This window comes from Peromyscus maniculatus, chromosome 7 (genome assembly GCF_049852395.1).
Source record: "Peromyscus maniculatus bairdii isolate BWxNUB_F1_BW_parent chromosome 7, HU_Pman_BW_mat_3.1, whole genome shotgun sequence".
In the NCBI taxonomy this organism is placed as follows: domain Eukaryota; kingdom Metazoa; phylum Chordata; class Mammalia; order Rodentia; family Cricetidae; genus Peromyscus; species Peromyscus maniculatus.
Genome location: NC_134858.1, coordinates 74,817,726 through 74,839,867, shown reverse-complemented (window position 1 = coordinate 74,839,867; position 22,142 = coordinate 74,817,726). Strand labels below are relative to the sequence as shown.

The following is a 22,142-nucleotide window of genomic DNA, read 5'->3' as shown; positions in this document are numbered from 1 at the left end:
AGCTAAACAGGACTGGGCTTCCTTTTGTGGTTGCTTCAGGATTGTTCCCCCCTAAGAGATATTTTAGAAGTTCAATTCGCACACAGTTTTAATTAACAATTTGACTCGGAATACATCAAACTCACAAGCTAATAAATGTTTAAAGCATCATGTAGTAACTCATTAGGATAACCGCTACATGTATGATTCTCTTCCTGGAATCAGAGTTGAGCTAAAAGGGAAAATCCTCTCCCCTGTAATTCCATTAGGGGTTTTCTGGATTCATCACCCTGAAGTAGAATCAAATTTCTTTCCTCCATAATGCATCACTCCTAATGTCCTCCCTTTCCATCATTGATGCAGAATAAACTCAGCCTTGCCGAGCAACACAGAACCAAGAAGTCACTGACAGATATGGTCTTCCAATGTATTTCCTGAAGTACTTTCTTCGTCAATGAAGGAAAAACTAATTTTAAAAAATGAGCGAGGGTAAAAAACATCATTAAAATGGATGTTTAAACTGGCCGAGGGCTAACTAAGCTCCAGAGAGACCATCTTCACTTACTCTGAAAGACTTTTTTTTTTTAAATGCCATCCACAGTTCCATTTTGCTGCAAAACACAGGAGTTAATTAACATTAACCTGCACAATTAATTTTCTTTAAGGCATATAACATTTTCTAAAGAACTCTGAAAACATTTGTTGCGTTGGATAAAATGAATTTTGTCTCCTGTATCATAAATTTCTTCCCGGTGGAAGAGCTGGGGGAAGGAGGAACAAAACTGGCTTCTGTGAAGGAAAGTACCAGTTTTATCTCATGGTCTTTCTAAACGTAGTTTGTCAAGTTTTCATAGTGGGACATGGACAATCCCACTTGGCTTCCCACACTGGCTGTCTTTTCTGATTAGTCACTTGCCCTTTCTCTTTCAGCAGCATGAGTGAGAGCTGTTTCTTTTTTATGGACAGAGGGAAGCACACGTGTCTCCACATCCAGGATTGAAACTGGACTCTGAAAGAACTCACTTAGCCCGGTCACGCTTGTTCTGTGACTGTCACGTTGGTCCATTTTAATTGGTTTAAAAAGATGAATTCTGGAGTACATTTTATTCTGCTCCAGCAGTTCTTGATGGAATTTGTGGCAAAGCTGCTTGTCATGTGCATCTTTCTGGGTTCAGGGAACCAAACTTGTTGGACATTCTCCTGCTGAAGGGTTGCTTTCAAGTTCAGTGACATTTATCATTATCTAGGGCCAGCTGCCTGACTTCTCTTCAGTGCTCTGTTTATGGGGTTTGAACATCTATAAATGGAAACACTAGCTAACCAGAAATTATCGCCAGGGCTCCTGATAGTGTCCTAGGCTCTTACAACGTGGAATGCCTGGCATTATCTAACATGCAAGCATGTCAAATCATTTTCTAGACAGAATCTGGACCTCTCTCTTTTTCCTTCTCTTTCTCCCCGTCTCTCTCATTCTTTCAGCATGGAATTGGAAAAGCATGAACCAGGAAGCTCACTAGAGAAGAACCAGAATTTAGTGGAGAGAGTGACGGTAAGATGCCTGCGATTTAGCCAACTCAAGTTTAAAATGTAACTGGCAGGGTGAAAGGGCAGCTGTCACAGATTAGAAAAGTTCTTACCCTGTCTCAGTTTCCATTTTGGGTTGGTCAGTAACCTTGAAATTAATGAGTTCTCTAGCTTTCCTGAAAAATGATGTAATAAACTTCTACATAAAATTTCATTACTGGCAAGTGGGCAAACTTGATTTGAATGAAGTCTCCCTCAACTTTGAAAGCCGATGTCCTTTACCCCAAGCCTTTCCTCTGCTTGTTTTATTGTTTTACTTATTGATACAAAGAGAGATTAGTGTTGAGACCAGTTTCCTGGGGGGATATAACAAATATTCACAAAAGAAAGTCGTCTGGAGTAAGTTTTATGAACTTAGGTTAAAGTTTACTCATTATAAAAATTTGGATTTATTAATTTATTAATTTATTATTTATTAATTTATTATTTATTTATTTATTTTCCATAGAAGTTGTAAAAGCAACATTACTTGGATGCTAAGCAATGGACTGTCAGTTAGCTGTAGTCGCTTAGACTTTTTCCCCAGTACAATGTGCTCTGCATGGTCCACCTACTGGGTTTAGGTGGATAATTTTTCATGCAAGCTTACTGTGATTACAAAGCAAATGTTAGAGTCATGCATGCCTAATTTTAACAGCAATAGAGCAGCACAAAGCTAAGCTCTAATGATTCTGATAAGGTCCCACTTGTATGATTGTATTGTTCTGGATATCTGAAGTTAAGGATATATACTCCTGCTGATATTAAAAACTAAAAACGAAAAAAAAAACATTCTTACTTGAATATTCCTGAAGAACATTAAAATTTCAAGATCTTAAAAAACATTTTGGATAAAATATAAGTGTTTCTTAAAGGACTCAAGTCATTATTATTTTGAGTAATAATTGTGGGCACTATGTAGTATATAATGACCACAGAGTATTTTTTGTTTTGACTTTATGGAAAGGTCAAGTGTTATAGAAATAACTAGGGCTTTTGAGTGAGAAATATCTGCATGAAAATTCTTGCTACTCAACTTCCAAATGAAAAACTCTGGGATTTTGTTCAATTTTTCTGAACCCCAGTTAACTTGCTTCTTGCTTAAGAAGGGGACAGAAATAACTGGTTTGAAGGTTTTTGTGAAGATTAAAAGCTGTAATGTGTGTGTACAGGAAGTCTCGAGCATTGCCTTATTTTCATATTGGTTTGGCTGGACTTAATTGAAAAGCACATATCCCAAAGATACACACACACACACACACACACACACACACACACACACACACACACACACACAGCATGCACACATATATACATGCACACACTTGTATACACACACAGACAAAAGAGAAAGGTGAATTTCATTTCAAAGCAAAAGGAAAATTCAGATAGTCTAAGTGTAAATGCTGAGTGTTGCAATACCCTGATAAAAATATGTGACTACAGTGTTGCTATGAACTAATATCAACTCTAACTCTGAGTTAGTTTTACAAATAAACACAGGAGACTTGGGGCAAATGCACAAAGTGAAAATGATCTCTTATTATTTGACATGATTTAATGCATTACCATTTCACTTTATGTAAGGTCAGACATCTTGCATGCCCTACTCTACCTTGAAGTCAACTATAAATCTAAAAGTGAGCAAAAAATGTCTCCTTAGAGGAAGCCTCTGTCCCACAACTCATGAACATGACTGTTGCAGAGGCCTTACGCTTGTCTTTGATTAATTTCCAGAAGACTGGAGGACAGTATGACAGGGGATGAGAAAGCACAGGAGAATTCAGCTTGAAGTATAGAGACAGCCCCCATGGAGGGAAGAAATGCACTAAACTTAATATCTATGGAAACTGACGTGGACAGCCTAGGTGCTACATGTGTAAGACACCTTTCAGGTGCTGGGATTCTGTTGGTACTGATACCAAGAAAATACTAATTCATGGTCATTGTTTACTGCATAAGAGAGTCTAGAAATGTGTAATACATCTTAGAAAAAATTAACCCAAATACAGTGAGCATACAGTTGTTTTGTGGCTATGCACCCAAACACATTTGTGGCTTTCTTTGTCAATGTCAATATAACTCAGTATATTTAGTTAGACTGCTAAAAATAGTTTAAACATATTTTATATGGAGTTAACTTTGTTTTGAAAATTACTATGTTTATTTTAAATAGCAATATTTCTTAAATTATGTTTTTAAAAGGAGATCACATCTTGCTACCAAAATACTTTAATATGTGCACCTCATAATAGTCTCATCTGCACCTTGCTTAAATTAAAATTTTGTGTTTCTCTAGACTTTAATGAACAATGTTGTAATGTGTATCAGGCCATAAAGCAATACACACACCATCTCATTTACAATTTTAAGTTAATATCTGTATGAATACATAAGAAAATCACCAGCATCTTGAAAGGCATCAGTTTCTATTACTAGAGACAAAACTAAAGTGGTGGTCTTGACTATGTGCTGTCCTATGGTGAACGAAGTAAGTTTCTATTTTTTTGGTGTGTATGTGAGTATATGCATGTTCACATGTTCAAATGTGTGTGGATGTACATGCACTTGGGTCTTTGTGAAAGTGGAGGGCCAAAGGTGATGGTGGATACGTTTCTGAGTCTTTTGGTCCACTTTACTTATTGAGGTGGAATCGCTAGCTAAACCTGGAGCTTGCTGACTCCAACTGGCCTTGAATTTATGCTTTTGCCTTGAATTTATTGATGTTTGGTAAAGATTTCTGGGTGCTCCTTTTTTTTAAAAAAATTAAGTAAATTTATTTTATATCCCAACTACATTTTCTCCTCCTTCCTCTCCACTCATTCTGTCTCCCCTAGCCCCCCATACACTCCTCCTCTGTTTCTGTTTAGAAAGGGGCAGGAAGCCCATGGGTATCAACAAAGTATGACATATCAAGTTGTGGTAGAAGTAAGCACCTCCCCTTGTTATAGATCTATTTGAGTTATTTATCTGATCTTGATTTAATTTTGGTGTGTGGTATCTATCAAGAAATTTGTCCCTTTCTTTTTCATTTTCCAATTTTGTGGAGTTCAAGTTTTTGAAGTATGACCTACTGATTCTCTGGATTTCCTCACTGTTGTTATGTCTCCTTTTGGTCTATGATTTTGTTAATTTGGATATTCTCTCTCTGCCCTTTAGTGAGTTTGGATAAGGGTTTGTCTATCTTGTTGATTTTCTCAGAGAACCAACTCTTTGTTTCATTGATTCTTTGTGTTGTTCTCTTTGTTTCTAATTTATTGATTTCAGCCCAGAGTTTGATTATTTTCTGCCTTTTGCTTCTTCTAGATGAATTTGCCTCTTTTTCTTCTAGAGCTTTCAGGTGTGCTATTAAGTCGTTAGTGTGACATTTCTCCAAATTCTTTATGCAGGAACTTAGTGCTATGAACTTTCCTCTTAGCATTGCTTTCATTGTGTCCCATAAGTTTGGGTATGTTGTGAGTTCATTTTCACTGAATTTTAGAAAGTCTTTAATTTCTTTCTTACTTCTTGCTTGACCTGTTAGTAATTCAGTTGAGAGCTATTCAGTTTCCATGAGTTTGTAGGCTTTCTGTATTTTTTGTTGTTATTGAACTCCAACTTTAAGCCATGATGATTCGATAAGATACAGGGGCTATTTCAATTTTTTTGTATCTGTTAAGACTTGCTTTGTGACCAGTATATAGTCAATTTTGGAGAAGTTTCCATGGGGGTGCTGAAAAGAAGTTATATTCTTTGGTGTTTGGGTGAAATGTTCTGTAGGTATCTGTTAGGTCCATTTGAGTCATAACATCTGTTAGTTCCACTATTTCTCTGTTTAGTTTCTGTCTGGATGAGCTGTCCATTGGTGAGAGAGTGGTGGTGAAGTCTCCCACTATTAATGTGTGGGGTAGATGTGTGATTTAAGCTTTAGTATTTTTTTTTTTAACAAATGTGGGTACCCTTGTGTTTGAGACAAGTGCTATTTTCTTTTCATGTAATTAATATTCTGAAAAAATAGTGACGTTTGGATCTTTCAAAGATTTCTACATTTGTCAGTGCTGAGTGAAGTCACTCATAATCAGGTGGCCATCATACAAAATTGTCAAACATCATAATGAAAAATCAGTTCACATGGATTTATAAGTACATTCCCAGTCCTTGGGAAATCATGTATGAAGCATGCTGATGTCTCCGTCATCGATCCTGCAAAATCAGATTACACTAAAGCTAAGGCTTGTGGAATATGGTACAGGTTGGGGGGGCAATTTGTGACATATTTCAGTGTGGCCATTTCCATACCACAGATGTTAGTTTCCTATCCTGGGCATCCTCAACTGTGTTCCTAAGAACTCTGAATTTTTTTCTGATGACTTCCTCCAAAAGTGGTTCTGGCTGTTCTCAGAACATTCGGAGAACACTAGGAACTGTACTTTTTGAGACTTCTTTTGTATTTAACATACATCTGTGGGATACACTGGAGCTTGATTTAGTGTTTCTTAAGCTCATGGATGAGTGTGACATGTCTTAACATGCTTTCAGAGGCAGTTGAGTGTTATGTGGAGTGTTATGAGGAACTGTGTGCTCTGGAATGTAATTATGAGATCATATGTGAGCATGTAAGTTAGTCTTTTGATCATATATATATATAACTTTATATATAACTTGCATCTAATATAACAGTAGCTTCAAGTTGTGCGTCACCAAAATCTATAACATAAAGTAAATTTTGAAGTAGTTTAAAAACAGGTATTAGTTTCTGTTTAGTATGTCTTAGTAAATAAGCAAAACCAATACAAAATATCCTGGCTGTTCTTCAAATACTTCTTATTTAGACTAACGTACATCAGCAAAAACATTACTCATATTTATAGTAATTGAAATCTTGAAATGAAAAGAAACAATTCATACATTAACATAGTAAAAATAGCCATGTACCTTAGGGCATTCTAATGTAATGTGGTTTAAAAGATGATAAAACCAACTAAATATCATGCATAAATCCAATAAGCCCTATTGTTTTATTGTGATGTGTCTCAGAACACATTTTCACTGTCTCAAGTATTGAAGGTTCAATGATATCATAAAATAACAATGAGAGTGTGTGCTTTAACTCATTTTATATTGAAATTTGTTAGATGCAAAGCAAGACTGTAGTCAATTTTGGAATGTTGTAAATATTGCTTCCTTCAGGAGAAGGAGCTCTCTAGATGGTAAATAAGGCAACTGATGATTAGAATTTCAATGGGAAATATGACATAAGAAGGTGAAAACTTAAATTGTACTTTTCATGTTTAATGCTTGACTTATTTTGAATTTAAAAATGACTTATCCAACAACATATATGTTTACATATTACTGCACAATATTTTTTGACTTCAGAGAGAAGTTCATTTTGATTAGTTTGGAATACAATGAAAAGAAATAAAAGTAAAGTATTAATCATTGTAGTAAAATATGAAATATGAAGGATTCTGCCTTTAAAATTCGGTGATAACCTAGGGAAACTTAACTCTTTAAGTAAAAGCCATAGCTCCATCAATAGAAGGAAAATTAGTTACTGTATAAGAACAAATTTCTTAGCAAAGAGAAAAGTATAGGGTTAATGTTTTTGCTATAATTCCTGATGTCATTGTGTTTTGTTGGGTATAACACAGGTGGAAATGTTCCTAGGAAAAGGGATTTTCAAATAAGTATGTGCCTCTGAATGGCTGTTTTGAATGAGGCAGAGAATGTGACAAAGGCTTTTTCTTTAAGACAATCAGTAAGCTTTAATTATTCTACGTGGATTATGAATAATAAGCATAAATAGTAGCTTGGAAATATTCTAGGCAGACACAGCACAGATATTCCAATTTCTCATATAGATTTGTGGTAGCAAGTCCATAATTATTCATCAGAATGTCTTAACAATGGGACAATTATAGAGTGTTTATGCAGTAACATATTTTCCCATAATATCTACTTATTTGCTTTTCTTTTTAACCATGTCTTGTTAGAGTTAATTGGCATCAAGTAGTCAATATTGAAGACAGATGATAAAAAGTTTTTGTTGCCGTTACTTCTGTTGTGTTACTTGTTAAGTATGCATGAATATTGCTTCTGATTTATACAGTATTCCTTATAGGAAAATTTCCATAATAGAAGAGTGGTAAATCTCTGAATGTAAGGTGGCACAATTATTGGATATTTAACCAGTTAATTTTGGTGGTGGTCAACATACAGGAAAGATGAAACTTTCCTTTTCATTGGTCTGGACTTACTTGTTTTGGAACAAATGATTCCTGCTGTGCCATGTGCTGTGATTTCACTGATGAAGTTCCCTTGTGTGGCCATTCTGTCTGATCACTTAGTGAGTATAAGTTAATTTACACCTATATTTCAATTCCCTTTTGCTGTTGCTGGCTGTGTGTGTGTGTGTGTGTGTGTGTGTGTGTGTGCGCGCGCGCGCGCGCGCGCGCATCACATGGGCAATGGTGGGCATTCTAGCATGATTAACAATGTGGCTGCTCTCTCTAATATATTTGAGTTGCCTACTGTGCATTCAACTCTTCCACTTGGCACATCTTTCAGGATGGCTCAATTATCAGTGTATCTTTTATTTATTGGCCTTTTTTTTCCTCTCCAAAGAGTTCCAGCACTCTATAATAAGTCAATAGCCAAAAAAACTTTTTGGAAATAATTATTTTCAAAACCCAGACAGGCAAAATGCTACAGAAAGTTCCTCAGTAACCATCCATCCCTCAGCCAGAGTGCACACAGAGGAACTTCAGCGCAGGTTTCTCTGGGTTTCTGGATTCAGCGTCACTTCTGAATCTTATGGAATGATGTGGCTAACTTATTTATTGTTATTTAGTAATTTATTTCTTTTTATTCCTCGGGGAAACAAAACCTCTCTGAGAATCAATTAAAGAGGTTGTAGGATTGTTCCTTCTGCATCAGGTGCTGGAGAGTTTACTGGTTAAAACAGTATTTTCTGAAGGTACGGGGTGTGTGGGGGCTTTCCATCTCTCTTCTGAGCATTGGGAATCCTGGCTTTACCTCAGGTGAAGAGATACAGCCGCACACAGTTTGGTAGAAACCAACCGTTGCCTTTTCCACACATTTCCTTTTTCGTAAGAACAAGCCTACCCTGACATATTTCTAGCCCCTTCTCTTTTAAAGCCAGTAACAAATAAATAATAAACGATCTTGAAGAATCCATGCCCATTAAGTAAAGAAGAGAGGGTGGTAAGATGCTGGGAAGGCAGTGGGAACTGAAGACCTACTGTGCACCTGTCAAGGACGGTGAGTGAGACTGGGAGAATGATGAACCAGATGTTTTGATCCCAACCTTACCTGTCTACAAAATCCACATTAAGTGCCAGCATGTGACTCTGGGGTGCAGGTGTGTTGAGGGCAAAGAGGATTTCTAAGTGGCCGCTAACAGGGGTGGGTATCCTCCTCAAGGAGCCCAGCATTAGAAAAAAAAAAAAAATGTGTTTATGTGACCTTTGACAAATCACTTCCCCTGTGGTTTCCTTATCTACAAAGTGAGAGGTTAGATTGTTTTATCAAGAAATGCTGAACTGTGTAGCATTTTATGTGTATGAAAAACGTCCTCTGGCTGTGGATTCAGTGAATCCTTTGCAAATATAAGCGATCTTGAGAAAGCTTATTTTTTTCTTTTTTAATACGTAAAATGTGTTGGTAGAAGTTATTGCTACTAGATGAAGCCTTTTTAAAGTTTGGAATTCATAGTTCAGTACGCATGTGTTAAATGGTATATTTTTGCGATTTTTTTTTTAAAACTGAGAAACAATAACAATTCAGGAATTTGATCATGGGAGAATGTCGTGGAATAAGTGAAGAAAATTAAGAGTCTTGGTATTTGTATAGAAAGATCAAAATAAAACAGTATTTTCTCATAATGTTACAACATTGTGGGTTCATCGGTAATGAAAACTTAGAACATATAGATACCTGTTTTAAAATGTCATTTCCAAAATGGCCCCTTCTCCTGTGACTCGGTCTGTTTTGAGGTTTTCACCACCTCCTGCAGAGCACCTGACACAGATATCTCAGCTCTCTCGCTGCTTTAATTTTAGCCCCTCGGCATCACAGCAGGTTGAGAAAAAAAGCCAGGAGCTCAAGAGTGGCGAAATCCTAGCCAGTGTTTTCGTGCACCCCCGGTTGACAAAAGCTGAGGGCTGGTGACTGGTAGAACCCAGGGGGAGTTAAGAAGTGAAACTGATAAGGATCCAGATTTCTGCTTTCTGGTTCAAATCCAGTTCTTGAAGCCATCCAGCCCCTTGAGAACCACTGCTAATTAAAGCAGTGTCTGCTGATAATGTAAGTCCGGGATGCGCTGTTTGAATGGCTCTTTTGATGTAGCTGTGTGTGATGGCGAGTACAGAAGCGAGGCGGATGGATTGCAGGCTGTTAACTCAGCTTTCAAAGTGACATTTAGAGCACACAGTATGGACGGGGGTGGGGGGGGGATATGTTGCAAGCCTTCATTGTGGGAATTACAACTATGTATAAGTTCAGCCCCAAACACGATTCCCCGTAGGGGGCCGGGAGTGCGGGGGGGGGGGGGAGGATGAGGAATAGACTATCGCTGGGATGGAATTACATTGCTACATGACCTTCATAAAAACAAGATGATTTGAAGAGACTTTTTGGGAGGATAGCTGTGGTTTAATTGCTGGCCTGTTGCAAGTACTTTCTACCTAAACATTTCCCAAGGCTCCTTTCATGAGCTTTCTGAGTTAATGGGCGTTTCCTTGCATGGGTAGCCTCTGGGGAACAGACTCCTACCTCCCCAGCTTGTTCTCCAAAACAGGCCCTGTGCCTTTGTAAATACCAGGAAACAGCGATCCGGGGATCGCTTCATGGTGTAAGTACAGACTTGATAACCTTCATCTTAGAAGATCAGAGCTAGTAGGATTGCCTTTTCAAGCCTGTTCTAATTTCTCTGGGGACATCATGCCATAGTGTGAGGCTGAAGGCAGCAAATGTCAGCATGAATTAACAAGCTTATTGCAGGGAGTGGGGTTCTCTGTAGCCTGTGGGAGTTGAAATGAAATCTTTACCATTCTGACTTTGTTTATTTTTTTTTCAGTTGAGCTTAGCTTCAGAATCAGCTGGAAATCCCTGCAGATTTTGTCAGGCTGTCTGCTCTGCTCCCCTGTAGGTACATCCATCCACCACCCATTTATCCATCCATCCATCCATCCATCCATCCATCCATCCATCCATCCATCCATCCACCCACCCACCCACCCACCCACCCATCTGCATTCATTCATTCCTCAGTCTAAATGCATTCATTCATCCATACAGTGGGGCAGTCTGTAGTTTATTCATTTCCTGGCTACTGCTACTACTGTCTGAAGTGCAGAATGCAGAATGAGGTGCTCCCCGAGGCTTCCACAGAACTCTCATAAGTTTAGCATCGTCATGGAGGCTCTGTGGGATTTTCTTTCCCCGACTGTGGCACCCTCAGGGTTTATACGGCACCCATTAGGGTCTTTTTCTTCAACTCAGCTTCATCCTGCAGCTCATTCTATTTCCTCACCAGAAAATTCCAGCACATTTTCCATACTGATTCTCCTCTCCTGCCAGGTCTCTTTTGGTTGTAAGTTTAATTTTAAAACCTACTTTGAGTGGCCAAGAGATACCTGCTTCATCCATCTGACATCTTGGACCAGAAGCTCCTTAATTTATTTTTAAAAACTTAATTATTTCATTTATTTATTTTTGGGGTGTGTGTGTGTGTGTGTGTGTGTGTGTGTGTGTGTGTGTGTGTGTAGGTGGATACATGTGAGTGCAGGTACCTTCAGAGACCAGAAAAGGTTATCAGTTCCCCTGGATCTGGAGATACCAGCAGTTTGAGTCCTTCTGGTATAGGTACTTGGAACCAAACTCAGGTCCTCTGCAAGAGCAGCACATGCTTTTAACCACTGAGCCATCTTCCCACCTACGCCAACTCATTTTTAAAGCTTTTTCTCAATGTTTTATTCATGTTGAAGATTCTTTGCAATCAATAGGTGATGAGTGTTTTGTGGCACTTTTAAAACTCTAATTTTAGATTTTTGTTTGTTCCTTGAGGTAGAGCATTGATATGTAGCCCAGGCTGGTCTAGAACTCCTTGTATATCCCAGGCTGGCTTTGCCTCCAACATCCTCCTCTCTTAGCCATCTGACTGCTAAGATTAAAGTGTGTGCCATCAGGCCTGGGCTGTTGTATAATATTCTTGTTCTGGACCAGGAGATGTTACAGTCAGAATGTGTCCTCCTCAATTAATATGTTAAAACTAGCCAGTGTGGTACTATTGGGGACTGGGGTTTTTTTTTGGTGAGAGTAATTAAGTTATGTGGTTGGAGACTTAATCAGTGAGATTAAGATCTCGTTCTTCTGTGTGTAAGGACAGAACAACTGTCCCCCATTTATTTATTTATTTATTTATTTATTTATTTATTTATTTATTTATTTATTTATTTATTTATTTTGGCATTTATTCATTTCTTTATGTGAGGACACATGGGAGTCACCATCTCTACTAAAAAATAAGCCAAGCCTTTACCAGACAGAAAACATTCAATGCCTTGATCTTGAACTCCAAACCTCAGGGCTGTGAGAAAGTAAATTTCTGTTCTTTATAAATGATTACCACTTAGGTTCTTGATCAAGCAGCACACATGGACCATGGCCTTCACAGCACTGTGGGAAACCCTTGTGTGAACTATGCCACGTGGCATGCCAAAATACGTAGATCTTAAAAATTCAAATTTCATTTTTATGTCATAGATTGACTTTCCTATTTCATCCACCTCGTTGTCTTCTTCGAGTTGCTTGACTGTGGCTATAACCATTCTCTACGGTCTTTGGAAGTTATTCCATGCCTTTTCCGTTGGGGCTGTTACTATGGGATCTGTACTTTTTGGTGGTGGTATGTTATTATTGTTATTTTTATTTCTGAGTTGGGATTTGTTCATCCAGAGCTACTGTCAGTTGCTAGCTTCTGAGAGAAAGGTAGTCATCTTTGTAAGGGTATGGCCACTCTGGTGGGTAGATTACCCTTGTATGAAGGCAACACACCCAAGGTCATATGATCAGCATAAACTATAATTGATATGTTAAGAAAACAAAAGAGGACACAAGTTGGGTAGGTGGGGAAGGGGATGGATCCTGGAGCACTGGGAGAAGGTATGGAAATGATCAAAATGCATTATAAAATATTCTCAAAGAACTAATATAAATGAAAAAAAATGTGGGTAGCATAATAAAAATGATCCCATTTTAGAGTTTTGAAAACTCTGGTTTGTGTGGTCATGATGTGCATATGGTAGCCTATCTCATTGTGCCATAGAATTTCAGTGTGGATTCTGATAGGAAGGGATAAGGAGGAGGAGAGCTAGAAAGCATCCTGGTGCATATGTGATTGTGTAGGATGTTCAAAAGAACTCAAACACAGCAAGCAGCACTGCCTGATTCAAAGTTTTATTAAAACCCCCTTTCTCCATTGCTGGGAGTCAAAGCAACACTGAGTTACCTGCCACCCAAGACCTCAAAGAGGTTTAAGCCCAGAACCCATTATTCATAGTATCTTAATTTTTTTACCTTTTAATCTGGCATTTTCATTCCTTGTACATATTTTCCCAGTAAATTAGTATTTCTCATAGTCTTTATTTAAAAGTTTTCCTATGAAATATGCAGTCTAATATTCAGAAGAACACAGGAATGTACATCCCTGTAGCTTTCCTGAAGCATAACAGATACTGAGACCCAAATATTCAATAATGTGCTTTCAGGCAGGTAATTTTATTCTAGGAATTTATTAGAAGCAAAGATATATACACATACTTGATTTCAATGATGCTTATGCAATATTGTTCATAAAAATAATAAACACAGCAGAAAATTGCTAACCCATGATGCCAATACCTAAGGGACTTTAGAGGCATGGGTTACTAGACTACATTTTTTATTGTTTTGCTCGAAAAATACAGCTTTTATGCAAGGTAGAAGCATCATAGATCATGCATGTCACAGATATTAACATGCAAATCTATGAATGTGTTTGTTCAGGATATCCCTATTTACCAAACCCTACAATCTCTTTTTTCCCCTTCTTATTTATTCTTCTCTCATACAGTACATTCTGACTGAAGTTTCCCTTCTTGCTACTCCTCCCAGTTCCCCCACATATCTGCTTTCCCCCAGATTTGCTGTTCCTCCATTTCTCTTCAGAAAAGAACAGGACTCCTAAGGATATCAACTGAACATTGCATAACAAGATGTAATTAGACTAGGTATAAACTTTCTTATTAAGGCTGGATGAGGCAACCTGGTAGGAGGAAAAGGGTTCCAAGAGCAGGCAAAGGAGTCAGAGACATTCCTATTTCCACTGTTAAGAGTCCCACAAAACCCCCAAGCTACACAACCATAATATATATGCAAAGGACCTAGGTCAGACCCATACAGGCGCCCTGATTGTCACTTCCATCTCTATGAGCCCTGCTTAGTTGATTCTGTGGGCTGTGTTCTCCTGGTGTCCTTGACTCACTCCTCTGGTTCCGACAATCTTATCTTAAAGGTCATTATAAGGATAATTGGGATAAGTTTTATTTTTTTCACTTTTACTGAAATTTCAAATAGCTGAGAATGATTCTTTTTTGGTAATAAGCTCATATTTTTATGACTGTGCTGATTGATGAAAGTGTATCAGACGAGATTTCAAGGCCATCTGAGACTTAGTGCGGTATTCATCTGACAGCAGGTCTATAGAAGCCTTAAGTGCATTTAGGCTGCTGCCTTTTTAAGGTTGGCTGCCTGGAGACTGCAACCTCCTCAAGGTCAAGGACCTTATGTTCTTGGTACTTTATCATTCAGATCAATGTGGAATGATATTCTTAAAAGTTTGAGCTGCATAGGCATGGTATGACTTTTATATACCTAAATGTGTATGTATGGGCATGCATGTGTATTATACTATACATAATTTTGTTACATTGTGGAGATCCCAAACTAAGTCTGAATTGTATTCTCAAGCTTCAGCCACATATGAAAAGCTGGTAGTTTGACACATTTCAAGGACTGTTTTCAAAGACTCTTAAGGAGTCTCTCAGGAAGAGATATACCCCAAGGGAAGAGACAGGCGGGATACTTAGGTTTTTGTTCATGAAGAGTAATAATCCACAAGTACGAGGGTTGTCTTCTCATTCTGACTGATTTCCAACTCATTCTCTGCTGTTGTGGCTATGAATATGAATTGAGTTGTCTTTCATGGAATCTTCACATGATATGAAGAGCCAGAATACAAGTATGCTTGCTGCTGTGGCATGGTAGAGCCCTCGACACCCCTGTGTGGATTGATGGCAGCAACTGTGATGTTGGCAGCATTGCGGGCTCTCAGCATTGGCAGTCGCATCACCAGAGAGCTATGTGAAAGCGAGCCAGAGTATGAAAAGAGGGACATAGCAGTTTCTACTTGTTTGCCAGTACCCTGCTCAAAGAACAATGAAGTAGAGATTATGAAACTTTCTCTTACTGTGTAAAAGTATCAATAGAGCTATTTTATACTTTTTAATTTGTTTTTTTAACTGCTTCATATACATATATAATACATTTTGGTCACACACATCCTTTCTTCCTCTTTTGTACTCCTCCCAATCTCTCTCTAACATAGTCCTTCCTTCTACCAAGTCTCCATCTCATTTTTATGTTTTTTTTTTTTGTGTGTGGGGGGGTTTGCTTTGAGGCCCACTGGGTTTAACCAGGGCCACTTATGTGGGCATAAATGTGGAGCTCTCTGCTGGAGCATGAGTAAGTCACCAGTGGCTTTATCACTCAAGACAATGACTTATTTTTTCCAGAAGTCCTTGACTGCCATTTGCTCCTCTCTGTGTGGGACACTCATGTGCTCCTCTCTCCATCCATGACTGAAAGTTTACAGCCTTATTCTTGTATAGTTCCTATGCAGGCATCCGTAGGTTTGATTTCATAACTGCCATGGCCATGTCATACCTGTAAGACAACATTTCATTGCCTTACTCTTGATTCAGTTCTTAGATTACTTCTGTTCCCTATTTTGCAGTGTTCTGCTATGGGAGGTCCTTCTGTATACTGCGAATGTGTGTTGCTATCATTGGTTGATAAAGCAGTTTTGGCCAATGGTGAGGTAAGATAAGGTTAGGCAGTACAATCAAACTGAGAATGGAGATGAAGAAGAGCAGAGTCAGAGCAGATGCCAGCCAGCCACTGAGGAAGCAAGAGATGTAGAAAAGGAGGTAATAAGCCATGAACTACATGGTAAATATAGATAAGAATTATGGGTTAATTTAAATGTAAGAGCTAGTTAGTAATAAGCCTGAGCTACCAGCTGAGCATTTATAAGTAGTATTAAGCCTCCAAGTCAATTATTTGGGAAGCAGCTGCTGGGTATTTGGGAGTTGCTGGCAGGACAGAAACCTCCGTTTACAGTGTTCCTCAAACTTTGTACAGAGTGATGTGTGTCCTCATCAATGCCGCACACGTAACAGTCACTTATTTTTAGCACCTTGGCAAGCCTCAAATCTAGACATTAATTACTGCTCACTGAAAAGGGATAGTTTTTAAATTAAGGCCAAGGACAGCACCAGTCCATGGTTGTAAACACAGATATTTAAGAGGTTGTCTGACAACATGTTTATTCATCAAAACAAAAATAGTACAGTCTCTCCTCATGCCTATGACCTAGGCATGACCTGTCTAGCCTAAGACTTTGACCAGGTCCACAGTACCAGGCATGAGCTCCCTTTTAATGGAGCAGGGCTCGAGAGTGATCAGAAATCAGTTTGTTACCCACATAAATAGTCACGCCATTATTGTGCTGTTAAGCATCTCTTGCTTTGTATCCGGTATTGTAGCATGCAGGGTTGAAAGCTGGGGAAGGCTTACTGATCTCCTCCTCCAGCTTCCTGCATAGAGACTTCTGGCACCATGGAAACTAGTCAGTAGGAAGGAGGCTTCCAGCCAGTTTCAGCTTGATTTCTTTGTATTCTTCAGCCAACGTGTGTGGTATCTTCAACAATAGCTTCTTACCATCCTGTTTTGGTGGCAACCAATGGCAGTGGCCACCACCTGTACAGTTTTGGAGGCCACTGTGCCCTTCTTGGGCAACAACGCCTAGGGAGATGTCCCACACTTGACACTGGGAGTTTCATCTAATAACCCTTGACTTCTGGGATCAGCATTATTCACCTATGCATGGCACTTACATTAAAAGGAGTATTTTAAAATATTTTATTTTCCATTATGTGTGTCTGTGTATATGTAGGTACAAATGAGTGTAGGTCTATACAGAGGCCAGAAGAAGGCATTGGTTTTCCTGGATCTGGAGTCACAGACCATTGGGAGTCACCTGACGTGGGTGATGGAAACCAGATTCCAGTCCTCTGCCCAAGCAGCAAGTGCTGGTAGTGCCTATACTGTTTATCTAGTCCCTCAATATCTTAATTATCATCATCATAGTTATTATTATTCAGCTTAAAAAGTAGTGGGTTTCCATGTGAATCCCTCAAACATCAGTAGTTTGGTTAACCCTTCTTGCACCCATATCCTCCCTTCCTCCATCTCTCTTCAAACTTGCCCACCCCAAGCCGCAGTCCCTTCTATTTTTATCACACGAGTGTTCTGCCACCCCTACCTTCCTTAAGGCTGCTGGCTGTACCCGCAAGCTCCTTTCTGGTTTCTAAGTCTCTATAGACATCTCAGCTTAAATAAACAAACCAATAAATTCAAAGTTATGATCTACACATGAGAGAGAACATATAGAGTTTCACTGTTTGGCCTGGGTTACCTCACTAAGCATGTTTTCCCTAAATCCTATTCATTTCCTGAACATTTCATTATTTCATTTTTTTATGACTGAATAAAATCCCATTGTGTATAGGTAGGTACCATGGTTTTATTATCAATTCATCTCTTGATGGATATTTAGGCTGACTCCATTTCTTAGCAATTGTGAGTAGAGCAGCAATGTATCTCTTTAGTAAGATGTACAATCTTTTGTGTACACTCTCAAAAGAGTGTTATAGCTATGTCTTATAGTAGTTCTATTTCTTGGTAGTACCCTTCCTTCGTTTCTTCCTTCCTTCCTTCCTTCTCTCTCTCCTTTCCCCTTTCTTCCTTTGTTCTTTTCCTAAAACAAAATATTCATATTAATTTCCAAAGTGTCTATATTATTTTACACTCCCATCAACAGTGTATAAAGGTCCCTCTTTATCCACATCTAAACCAGTACTTGTTATCATTTGTAACCTTCAAGATGGACATTGTGGCTGGGAGAGATGGAATCTTAAAGCAGTTTTAATCTATATTTCTCTGATAGCTAAAGATTATGAACATGTTTAAAAGTGTTTCTAAGCCATTTTTACCTCTTTTGAGCACTGTCTGTTCTGTTCAGTATCCTATTTCTGAATTAGGTGGTTTGTTTCTTGGATGATTAGCTTCTCAAGTCCTTTGTAAATTATAGAGCCTCTGATGTATAGCTGGCAGAGATTGTCTACCATTCTCTAGGCTGAATCTCATGATTGAGAGTTTCTTTTGATGTACAGAAACTTTTTGTTTTGTGAGGTCCCATTTGTCAGTTATGGGCCCTATTTCTTGTGCTACTGGAGTCCTATTTAGGAAGTCCTTGTTTGTGCCTGTGTGTTGAAGGATACTCCCTTCTTTTTCCTCTAGCAGTCTTAAGGTGATAGGTTTTATATTGAGGTCCTTGACCCATTTGTTTTGAAAAAAGAATTCTATACCTTTGAATAAACCAACCCATTTCCTTGATTGGACTTATTCCCACTTTATTTATTTATTTTATTTCATTTTATTTATTTATTGTGAGTGGACTTGCTCCCCTAATTTCTTCCTTGGCATGTTTGCCACTGGAATATAGGAAGACTAGTGATCTTTATGTGTTGAATTTGCATTGTTGAGAATCCTGCCACTTTGTTAAAAGTATTTGTCCCATTAAGGATTTTTTGGTGGCACCTTGAAGGTCTCTTATGTGTATGGTCATGTCACTTGTATGAAAGTATATTTTACACCCTCTTTTCCTGTTTGTTTAACTTTATTCCCTTCTCTTGTCTTATTGCTATAACTAAGACTCAAGCACTATATTGAATATAGCAGAAATCCTTGTACTTGATGTCTTTTGTTTTTAATTTAATCTCTTAATGACCTAAGAATGCATTTTAAGGTTTCAATATGTGAATTTTAAGATAATAGATTAATGTCACTCCTTAACATTATGTTATATTTTATGATGGAGAGATACATGATCGTTTTGTCATTATTTCAGAGATAAAGGGATGATGACATAGATAGAGTCCTTGACCATGAAGGGAAAAGGAAAATCAGCTCAGTTTTCCTCAAGTATTGTTGACTCTGCCTGTTAATGAGAACTGAGAGAAAGGAAGATGAGGGCCATGGCTAAGTAGCTACAATTCTATCATCTTCCCATTGGACAGAACGTTGGGTTGGCTTATTCAATATATGGATTGGAATGTCTCTTCAAAATTACAAATGGAATTATCTTTTCCTTGTATCACAAGATTATCAAGGACCTTTCAATGCTATTCAAATTCTTCACCTTTGTTGTTCATTGAGTTATGCAAGGTGATATTGTGAGACAAAAGAAGGTCTGGACAACAGTAAACATGACTGAGAAAAACTTGCTTTGCTGACTAACCCTCAATTTCTTCATCAGTAAAAGAGAACTATTGAATAGATAAACTGAAATTTCTCCCACTTGAATTCTATGTAGCTGTTGGAAGTTTGTGTTATTGGAAGTCTGATTTCAATGACATCATTCTGTAATTTCATGATTCATCTAAAGAAGGAGTAAGTCAAAATTGTTTTTGAAGTTGTTTTTACCCAGAATAATACCTCTTATACTAGTATTAATCATTATAATGTATTTAAAAGCACCACACCCCATCTCCCTCTCAACATCACATCTTTTTTTATATTGTTATTAATAACCATTGAGTCAGCTAATGCTGCCTACGTGTATGGGTGGGTAGTGGTGGATGGACGATCAATATGCAGCATATAAATGCAACTTGCAAGAAATAAAACTATCATTTATAAAAAAATAAGTTTTTATATCAACAAGTTTATTGAGAAACATGTATATGCACATTATGGGAGAGCCATATTTTGGAATTAGCAACTTTAGTTGATAGAAAGGACAGTATGGAATAAATATTGATCAAAGCATTTTTTTGAAAAAAATTGAAAGGAATAGTTTGCTCATTTAAATTTTTCCAGTTACTTTTTCAAATATCTGAGCTGGCTTAGCTCTGTACATAGAGATGAAGGAATTATTTTTTTTTTAAAAAGCAGATTCGTCTCTTAGTCATTAAGAAGTGGTAGCAATTTTCAGAAGTGTGTTTATTTGTTTTAAATCAGCTTTGTTGATGACAAAGTTCACTGGTAAAGGTTGCAACATGCCAGAGGAATGTTGTGGAAACATAGACCCTAGGTTCTTACAGGTGAGAATTGTTGGGTAATGGCCAGAACAGTCATTGTGATGAAGGTAAACATTAAGATGAAATTAGAGTCCAAGATTGACACCCAGTCTTTGCCAACAAGCTGGGGAGATGTCTGGTGACCCCTTTCATGAATTTCAGTGTTGTGTCTACATACTCAGTATTGTTATCAATGTCCATTGACAATAGCTTTGTGATTTAATGTGACATTGAATATAAAACTACTTAGATGAACACGTGCTGAGTCCAGAACATTCTTGTATATATAAACCTTGCCTCCCTTCAAAACTCCTTTCAGTCTTGCAAGGCTCAGCTGTGTTTCCTGTATGTAGTATGAGTCCAGGTATGTGTATGCCCAAGTGAAAGGACATGTCAGACTGTGAGCACACTCTTTTAGCCCAGCTGTAGACACCAGCTACCTTGCGGGACTCCAGTCTAGGAGGAAGTTGTGAATTTCATAATAGGAGTTCCTGGTTTATGTGTTCAAAATATTTGAAACTACTGGAAGAGAAGACATAGTTTAAAACAAGTGAAGCAGATATTGGAAGCATCTTCTTTAGTGTTTGATAGAAGATTGAATGGTGAAACTTGGTTTCTGGATTTATATGTGTTGGGGTAAGGCCTTACTCATTCTATGGTAAAAAAGAAAGATAAGAACAATATAATTTATTTTACCAAATAGTTTATATTCATTCAATTTATTTATAGGCTTGCCTTTTTTTCTGAGATTATATTCATCCTTGTGTTTTTTGTTTTAAGATTATTTTTGTGTTTACAAAGGGACTTTCCCTCAGACACAATTGCTGACTTGTATAGTTGAAAAGCCTGGAGACCCCTTTTTTTCTTACCTTTTGACTGTACTTTCAAATACCCTTCAAAGGCTCATGTAACTTTGTTTTCTGACCCAACTGTAGTCTATATTATATATCATCTTGCTTTCCTTTCTTTAAAATCTGAATTTTTGTATCCAGCAAATATATTAATTTTTGTCATATTCAAAAACTCATTTTTCCTATTTTTCATTCTTGTAGCATCTATAAATAGCCCCATTTATTTTTTATATGAGAAAGTTTGATTCAAAACTAACAAAGATTTTTGAATTTCTCACGCACCAGGAGACCACAGTCCTGTCCATGTGTTTTCACAGGGGTAGAGTGCTTTTTTTTTTGTTTTTGCTTGAACCATAAAGATATATAATAACCATAAAATATCTATAAAATTAACATAAATTTTCTTGTCAAGATTGACAACCTTTAGATCTTTGAACACAAAGGTTTTACTCATTAAAAAGTATAAGCACAGCTGTATCAACAAATCATTGGTGATTTTTGATCAGATTATGCAAAATGTTTAAATGGCTTAAGTTTGATTTTCATCTTCATTTCCTGAGTAATTTGTTAGAGAATGTGGAACTGTATGATGACATTTTATGAACTTTAAATCATTCTCTTCTGAAAATCATGCTGGGAGCTGCCATTTAAAAACAAACAAGCACAAATAAAACTACTCTAGAGGAATAAATGTGTGGATGTAAAATGGGTGAATGCTGTTAAAGTACATTAATGACCAAGACCAGTCTCAAAGTGGGAGCTCACCTGTCTACTAAAATGAAAGACACCAATCTCCTTTGGCATCGTATAAATATAGGCAATTGCATCTTCCAGGTTTAGACTGAATGAAATAAACACTGGTGATTAAAAGCAGACCAGAAAATTATCTCTGGCATAAGGCTGAACTTTGAATTTGGTTTCAAGTGAATGAGTGGCTACTCACCTCATAAATGAAATCACAGGCTGTTTGTAACCCGCACAAACAAAATATGAAAATTATGAAATGCTGTGGTTTAACTATAATCTTAGATCATTCAATGTCTCTTGTTATTCTTAAGCTCATAGAATAAAATTACAAAGAGTAAAGATAATCAGACACACGGCCCAAATCTGTTCCTCACCTCCAGTCTCCTGGGAAGCACACATTCGTTCTCAGAAGCTCAACTTTCATCTTTGTGAGAATGTTGAATCAGCAGAGTCATGTCATAGTGTGTTGTCAGCTTATTGTCTTTGTGACAAGATGTCTGAGAGAAGCTCAGCATAAAGGAGATTTCAGTCCAGTGTC

The 22,142-nt window shown here is 37.6% G+C and overlaps 1 protein-coding gene across 23 annotated transcripts in view; it reads left to right on the top strand.

Moving 5' to 3' along the window:
- The first annotated feature begins 1,282 nt into the window (after positions 1-1,282).
- Mlip (muscular LMNA interacting protein) overlaps positions 1,283-22,142 on the top strand; it is a 267,045-nt gene continuing 246,185 nt past the window's right edge. For 4 of the 23 annotated variants that reach the window (XM_076575406.1, XM_076575405.1, XM_076575408.1 and 1 more), the window contains exon 1: positions 1,286-1,528. In XM_076575406.1, the coding sequence (XP_076431521.1) occupies positions 1,460-1,528 (69 nt within the window). In that variant the 5' untranslated portion in view covers positions 1,286-1,459. Of the gene's footprint in view, positions 1,529-6,091; positions 9,850-22,142 lie in introns of those variants that run through there. The other 19 variants (XM_006973727.4, XM_076575409.1, XM_076575403.1 and 16 more) reach the window with 11 other exon arrangements.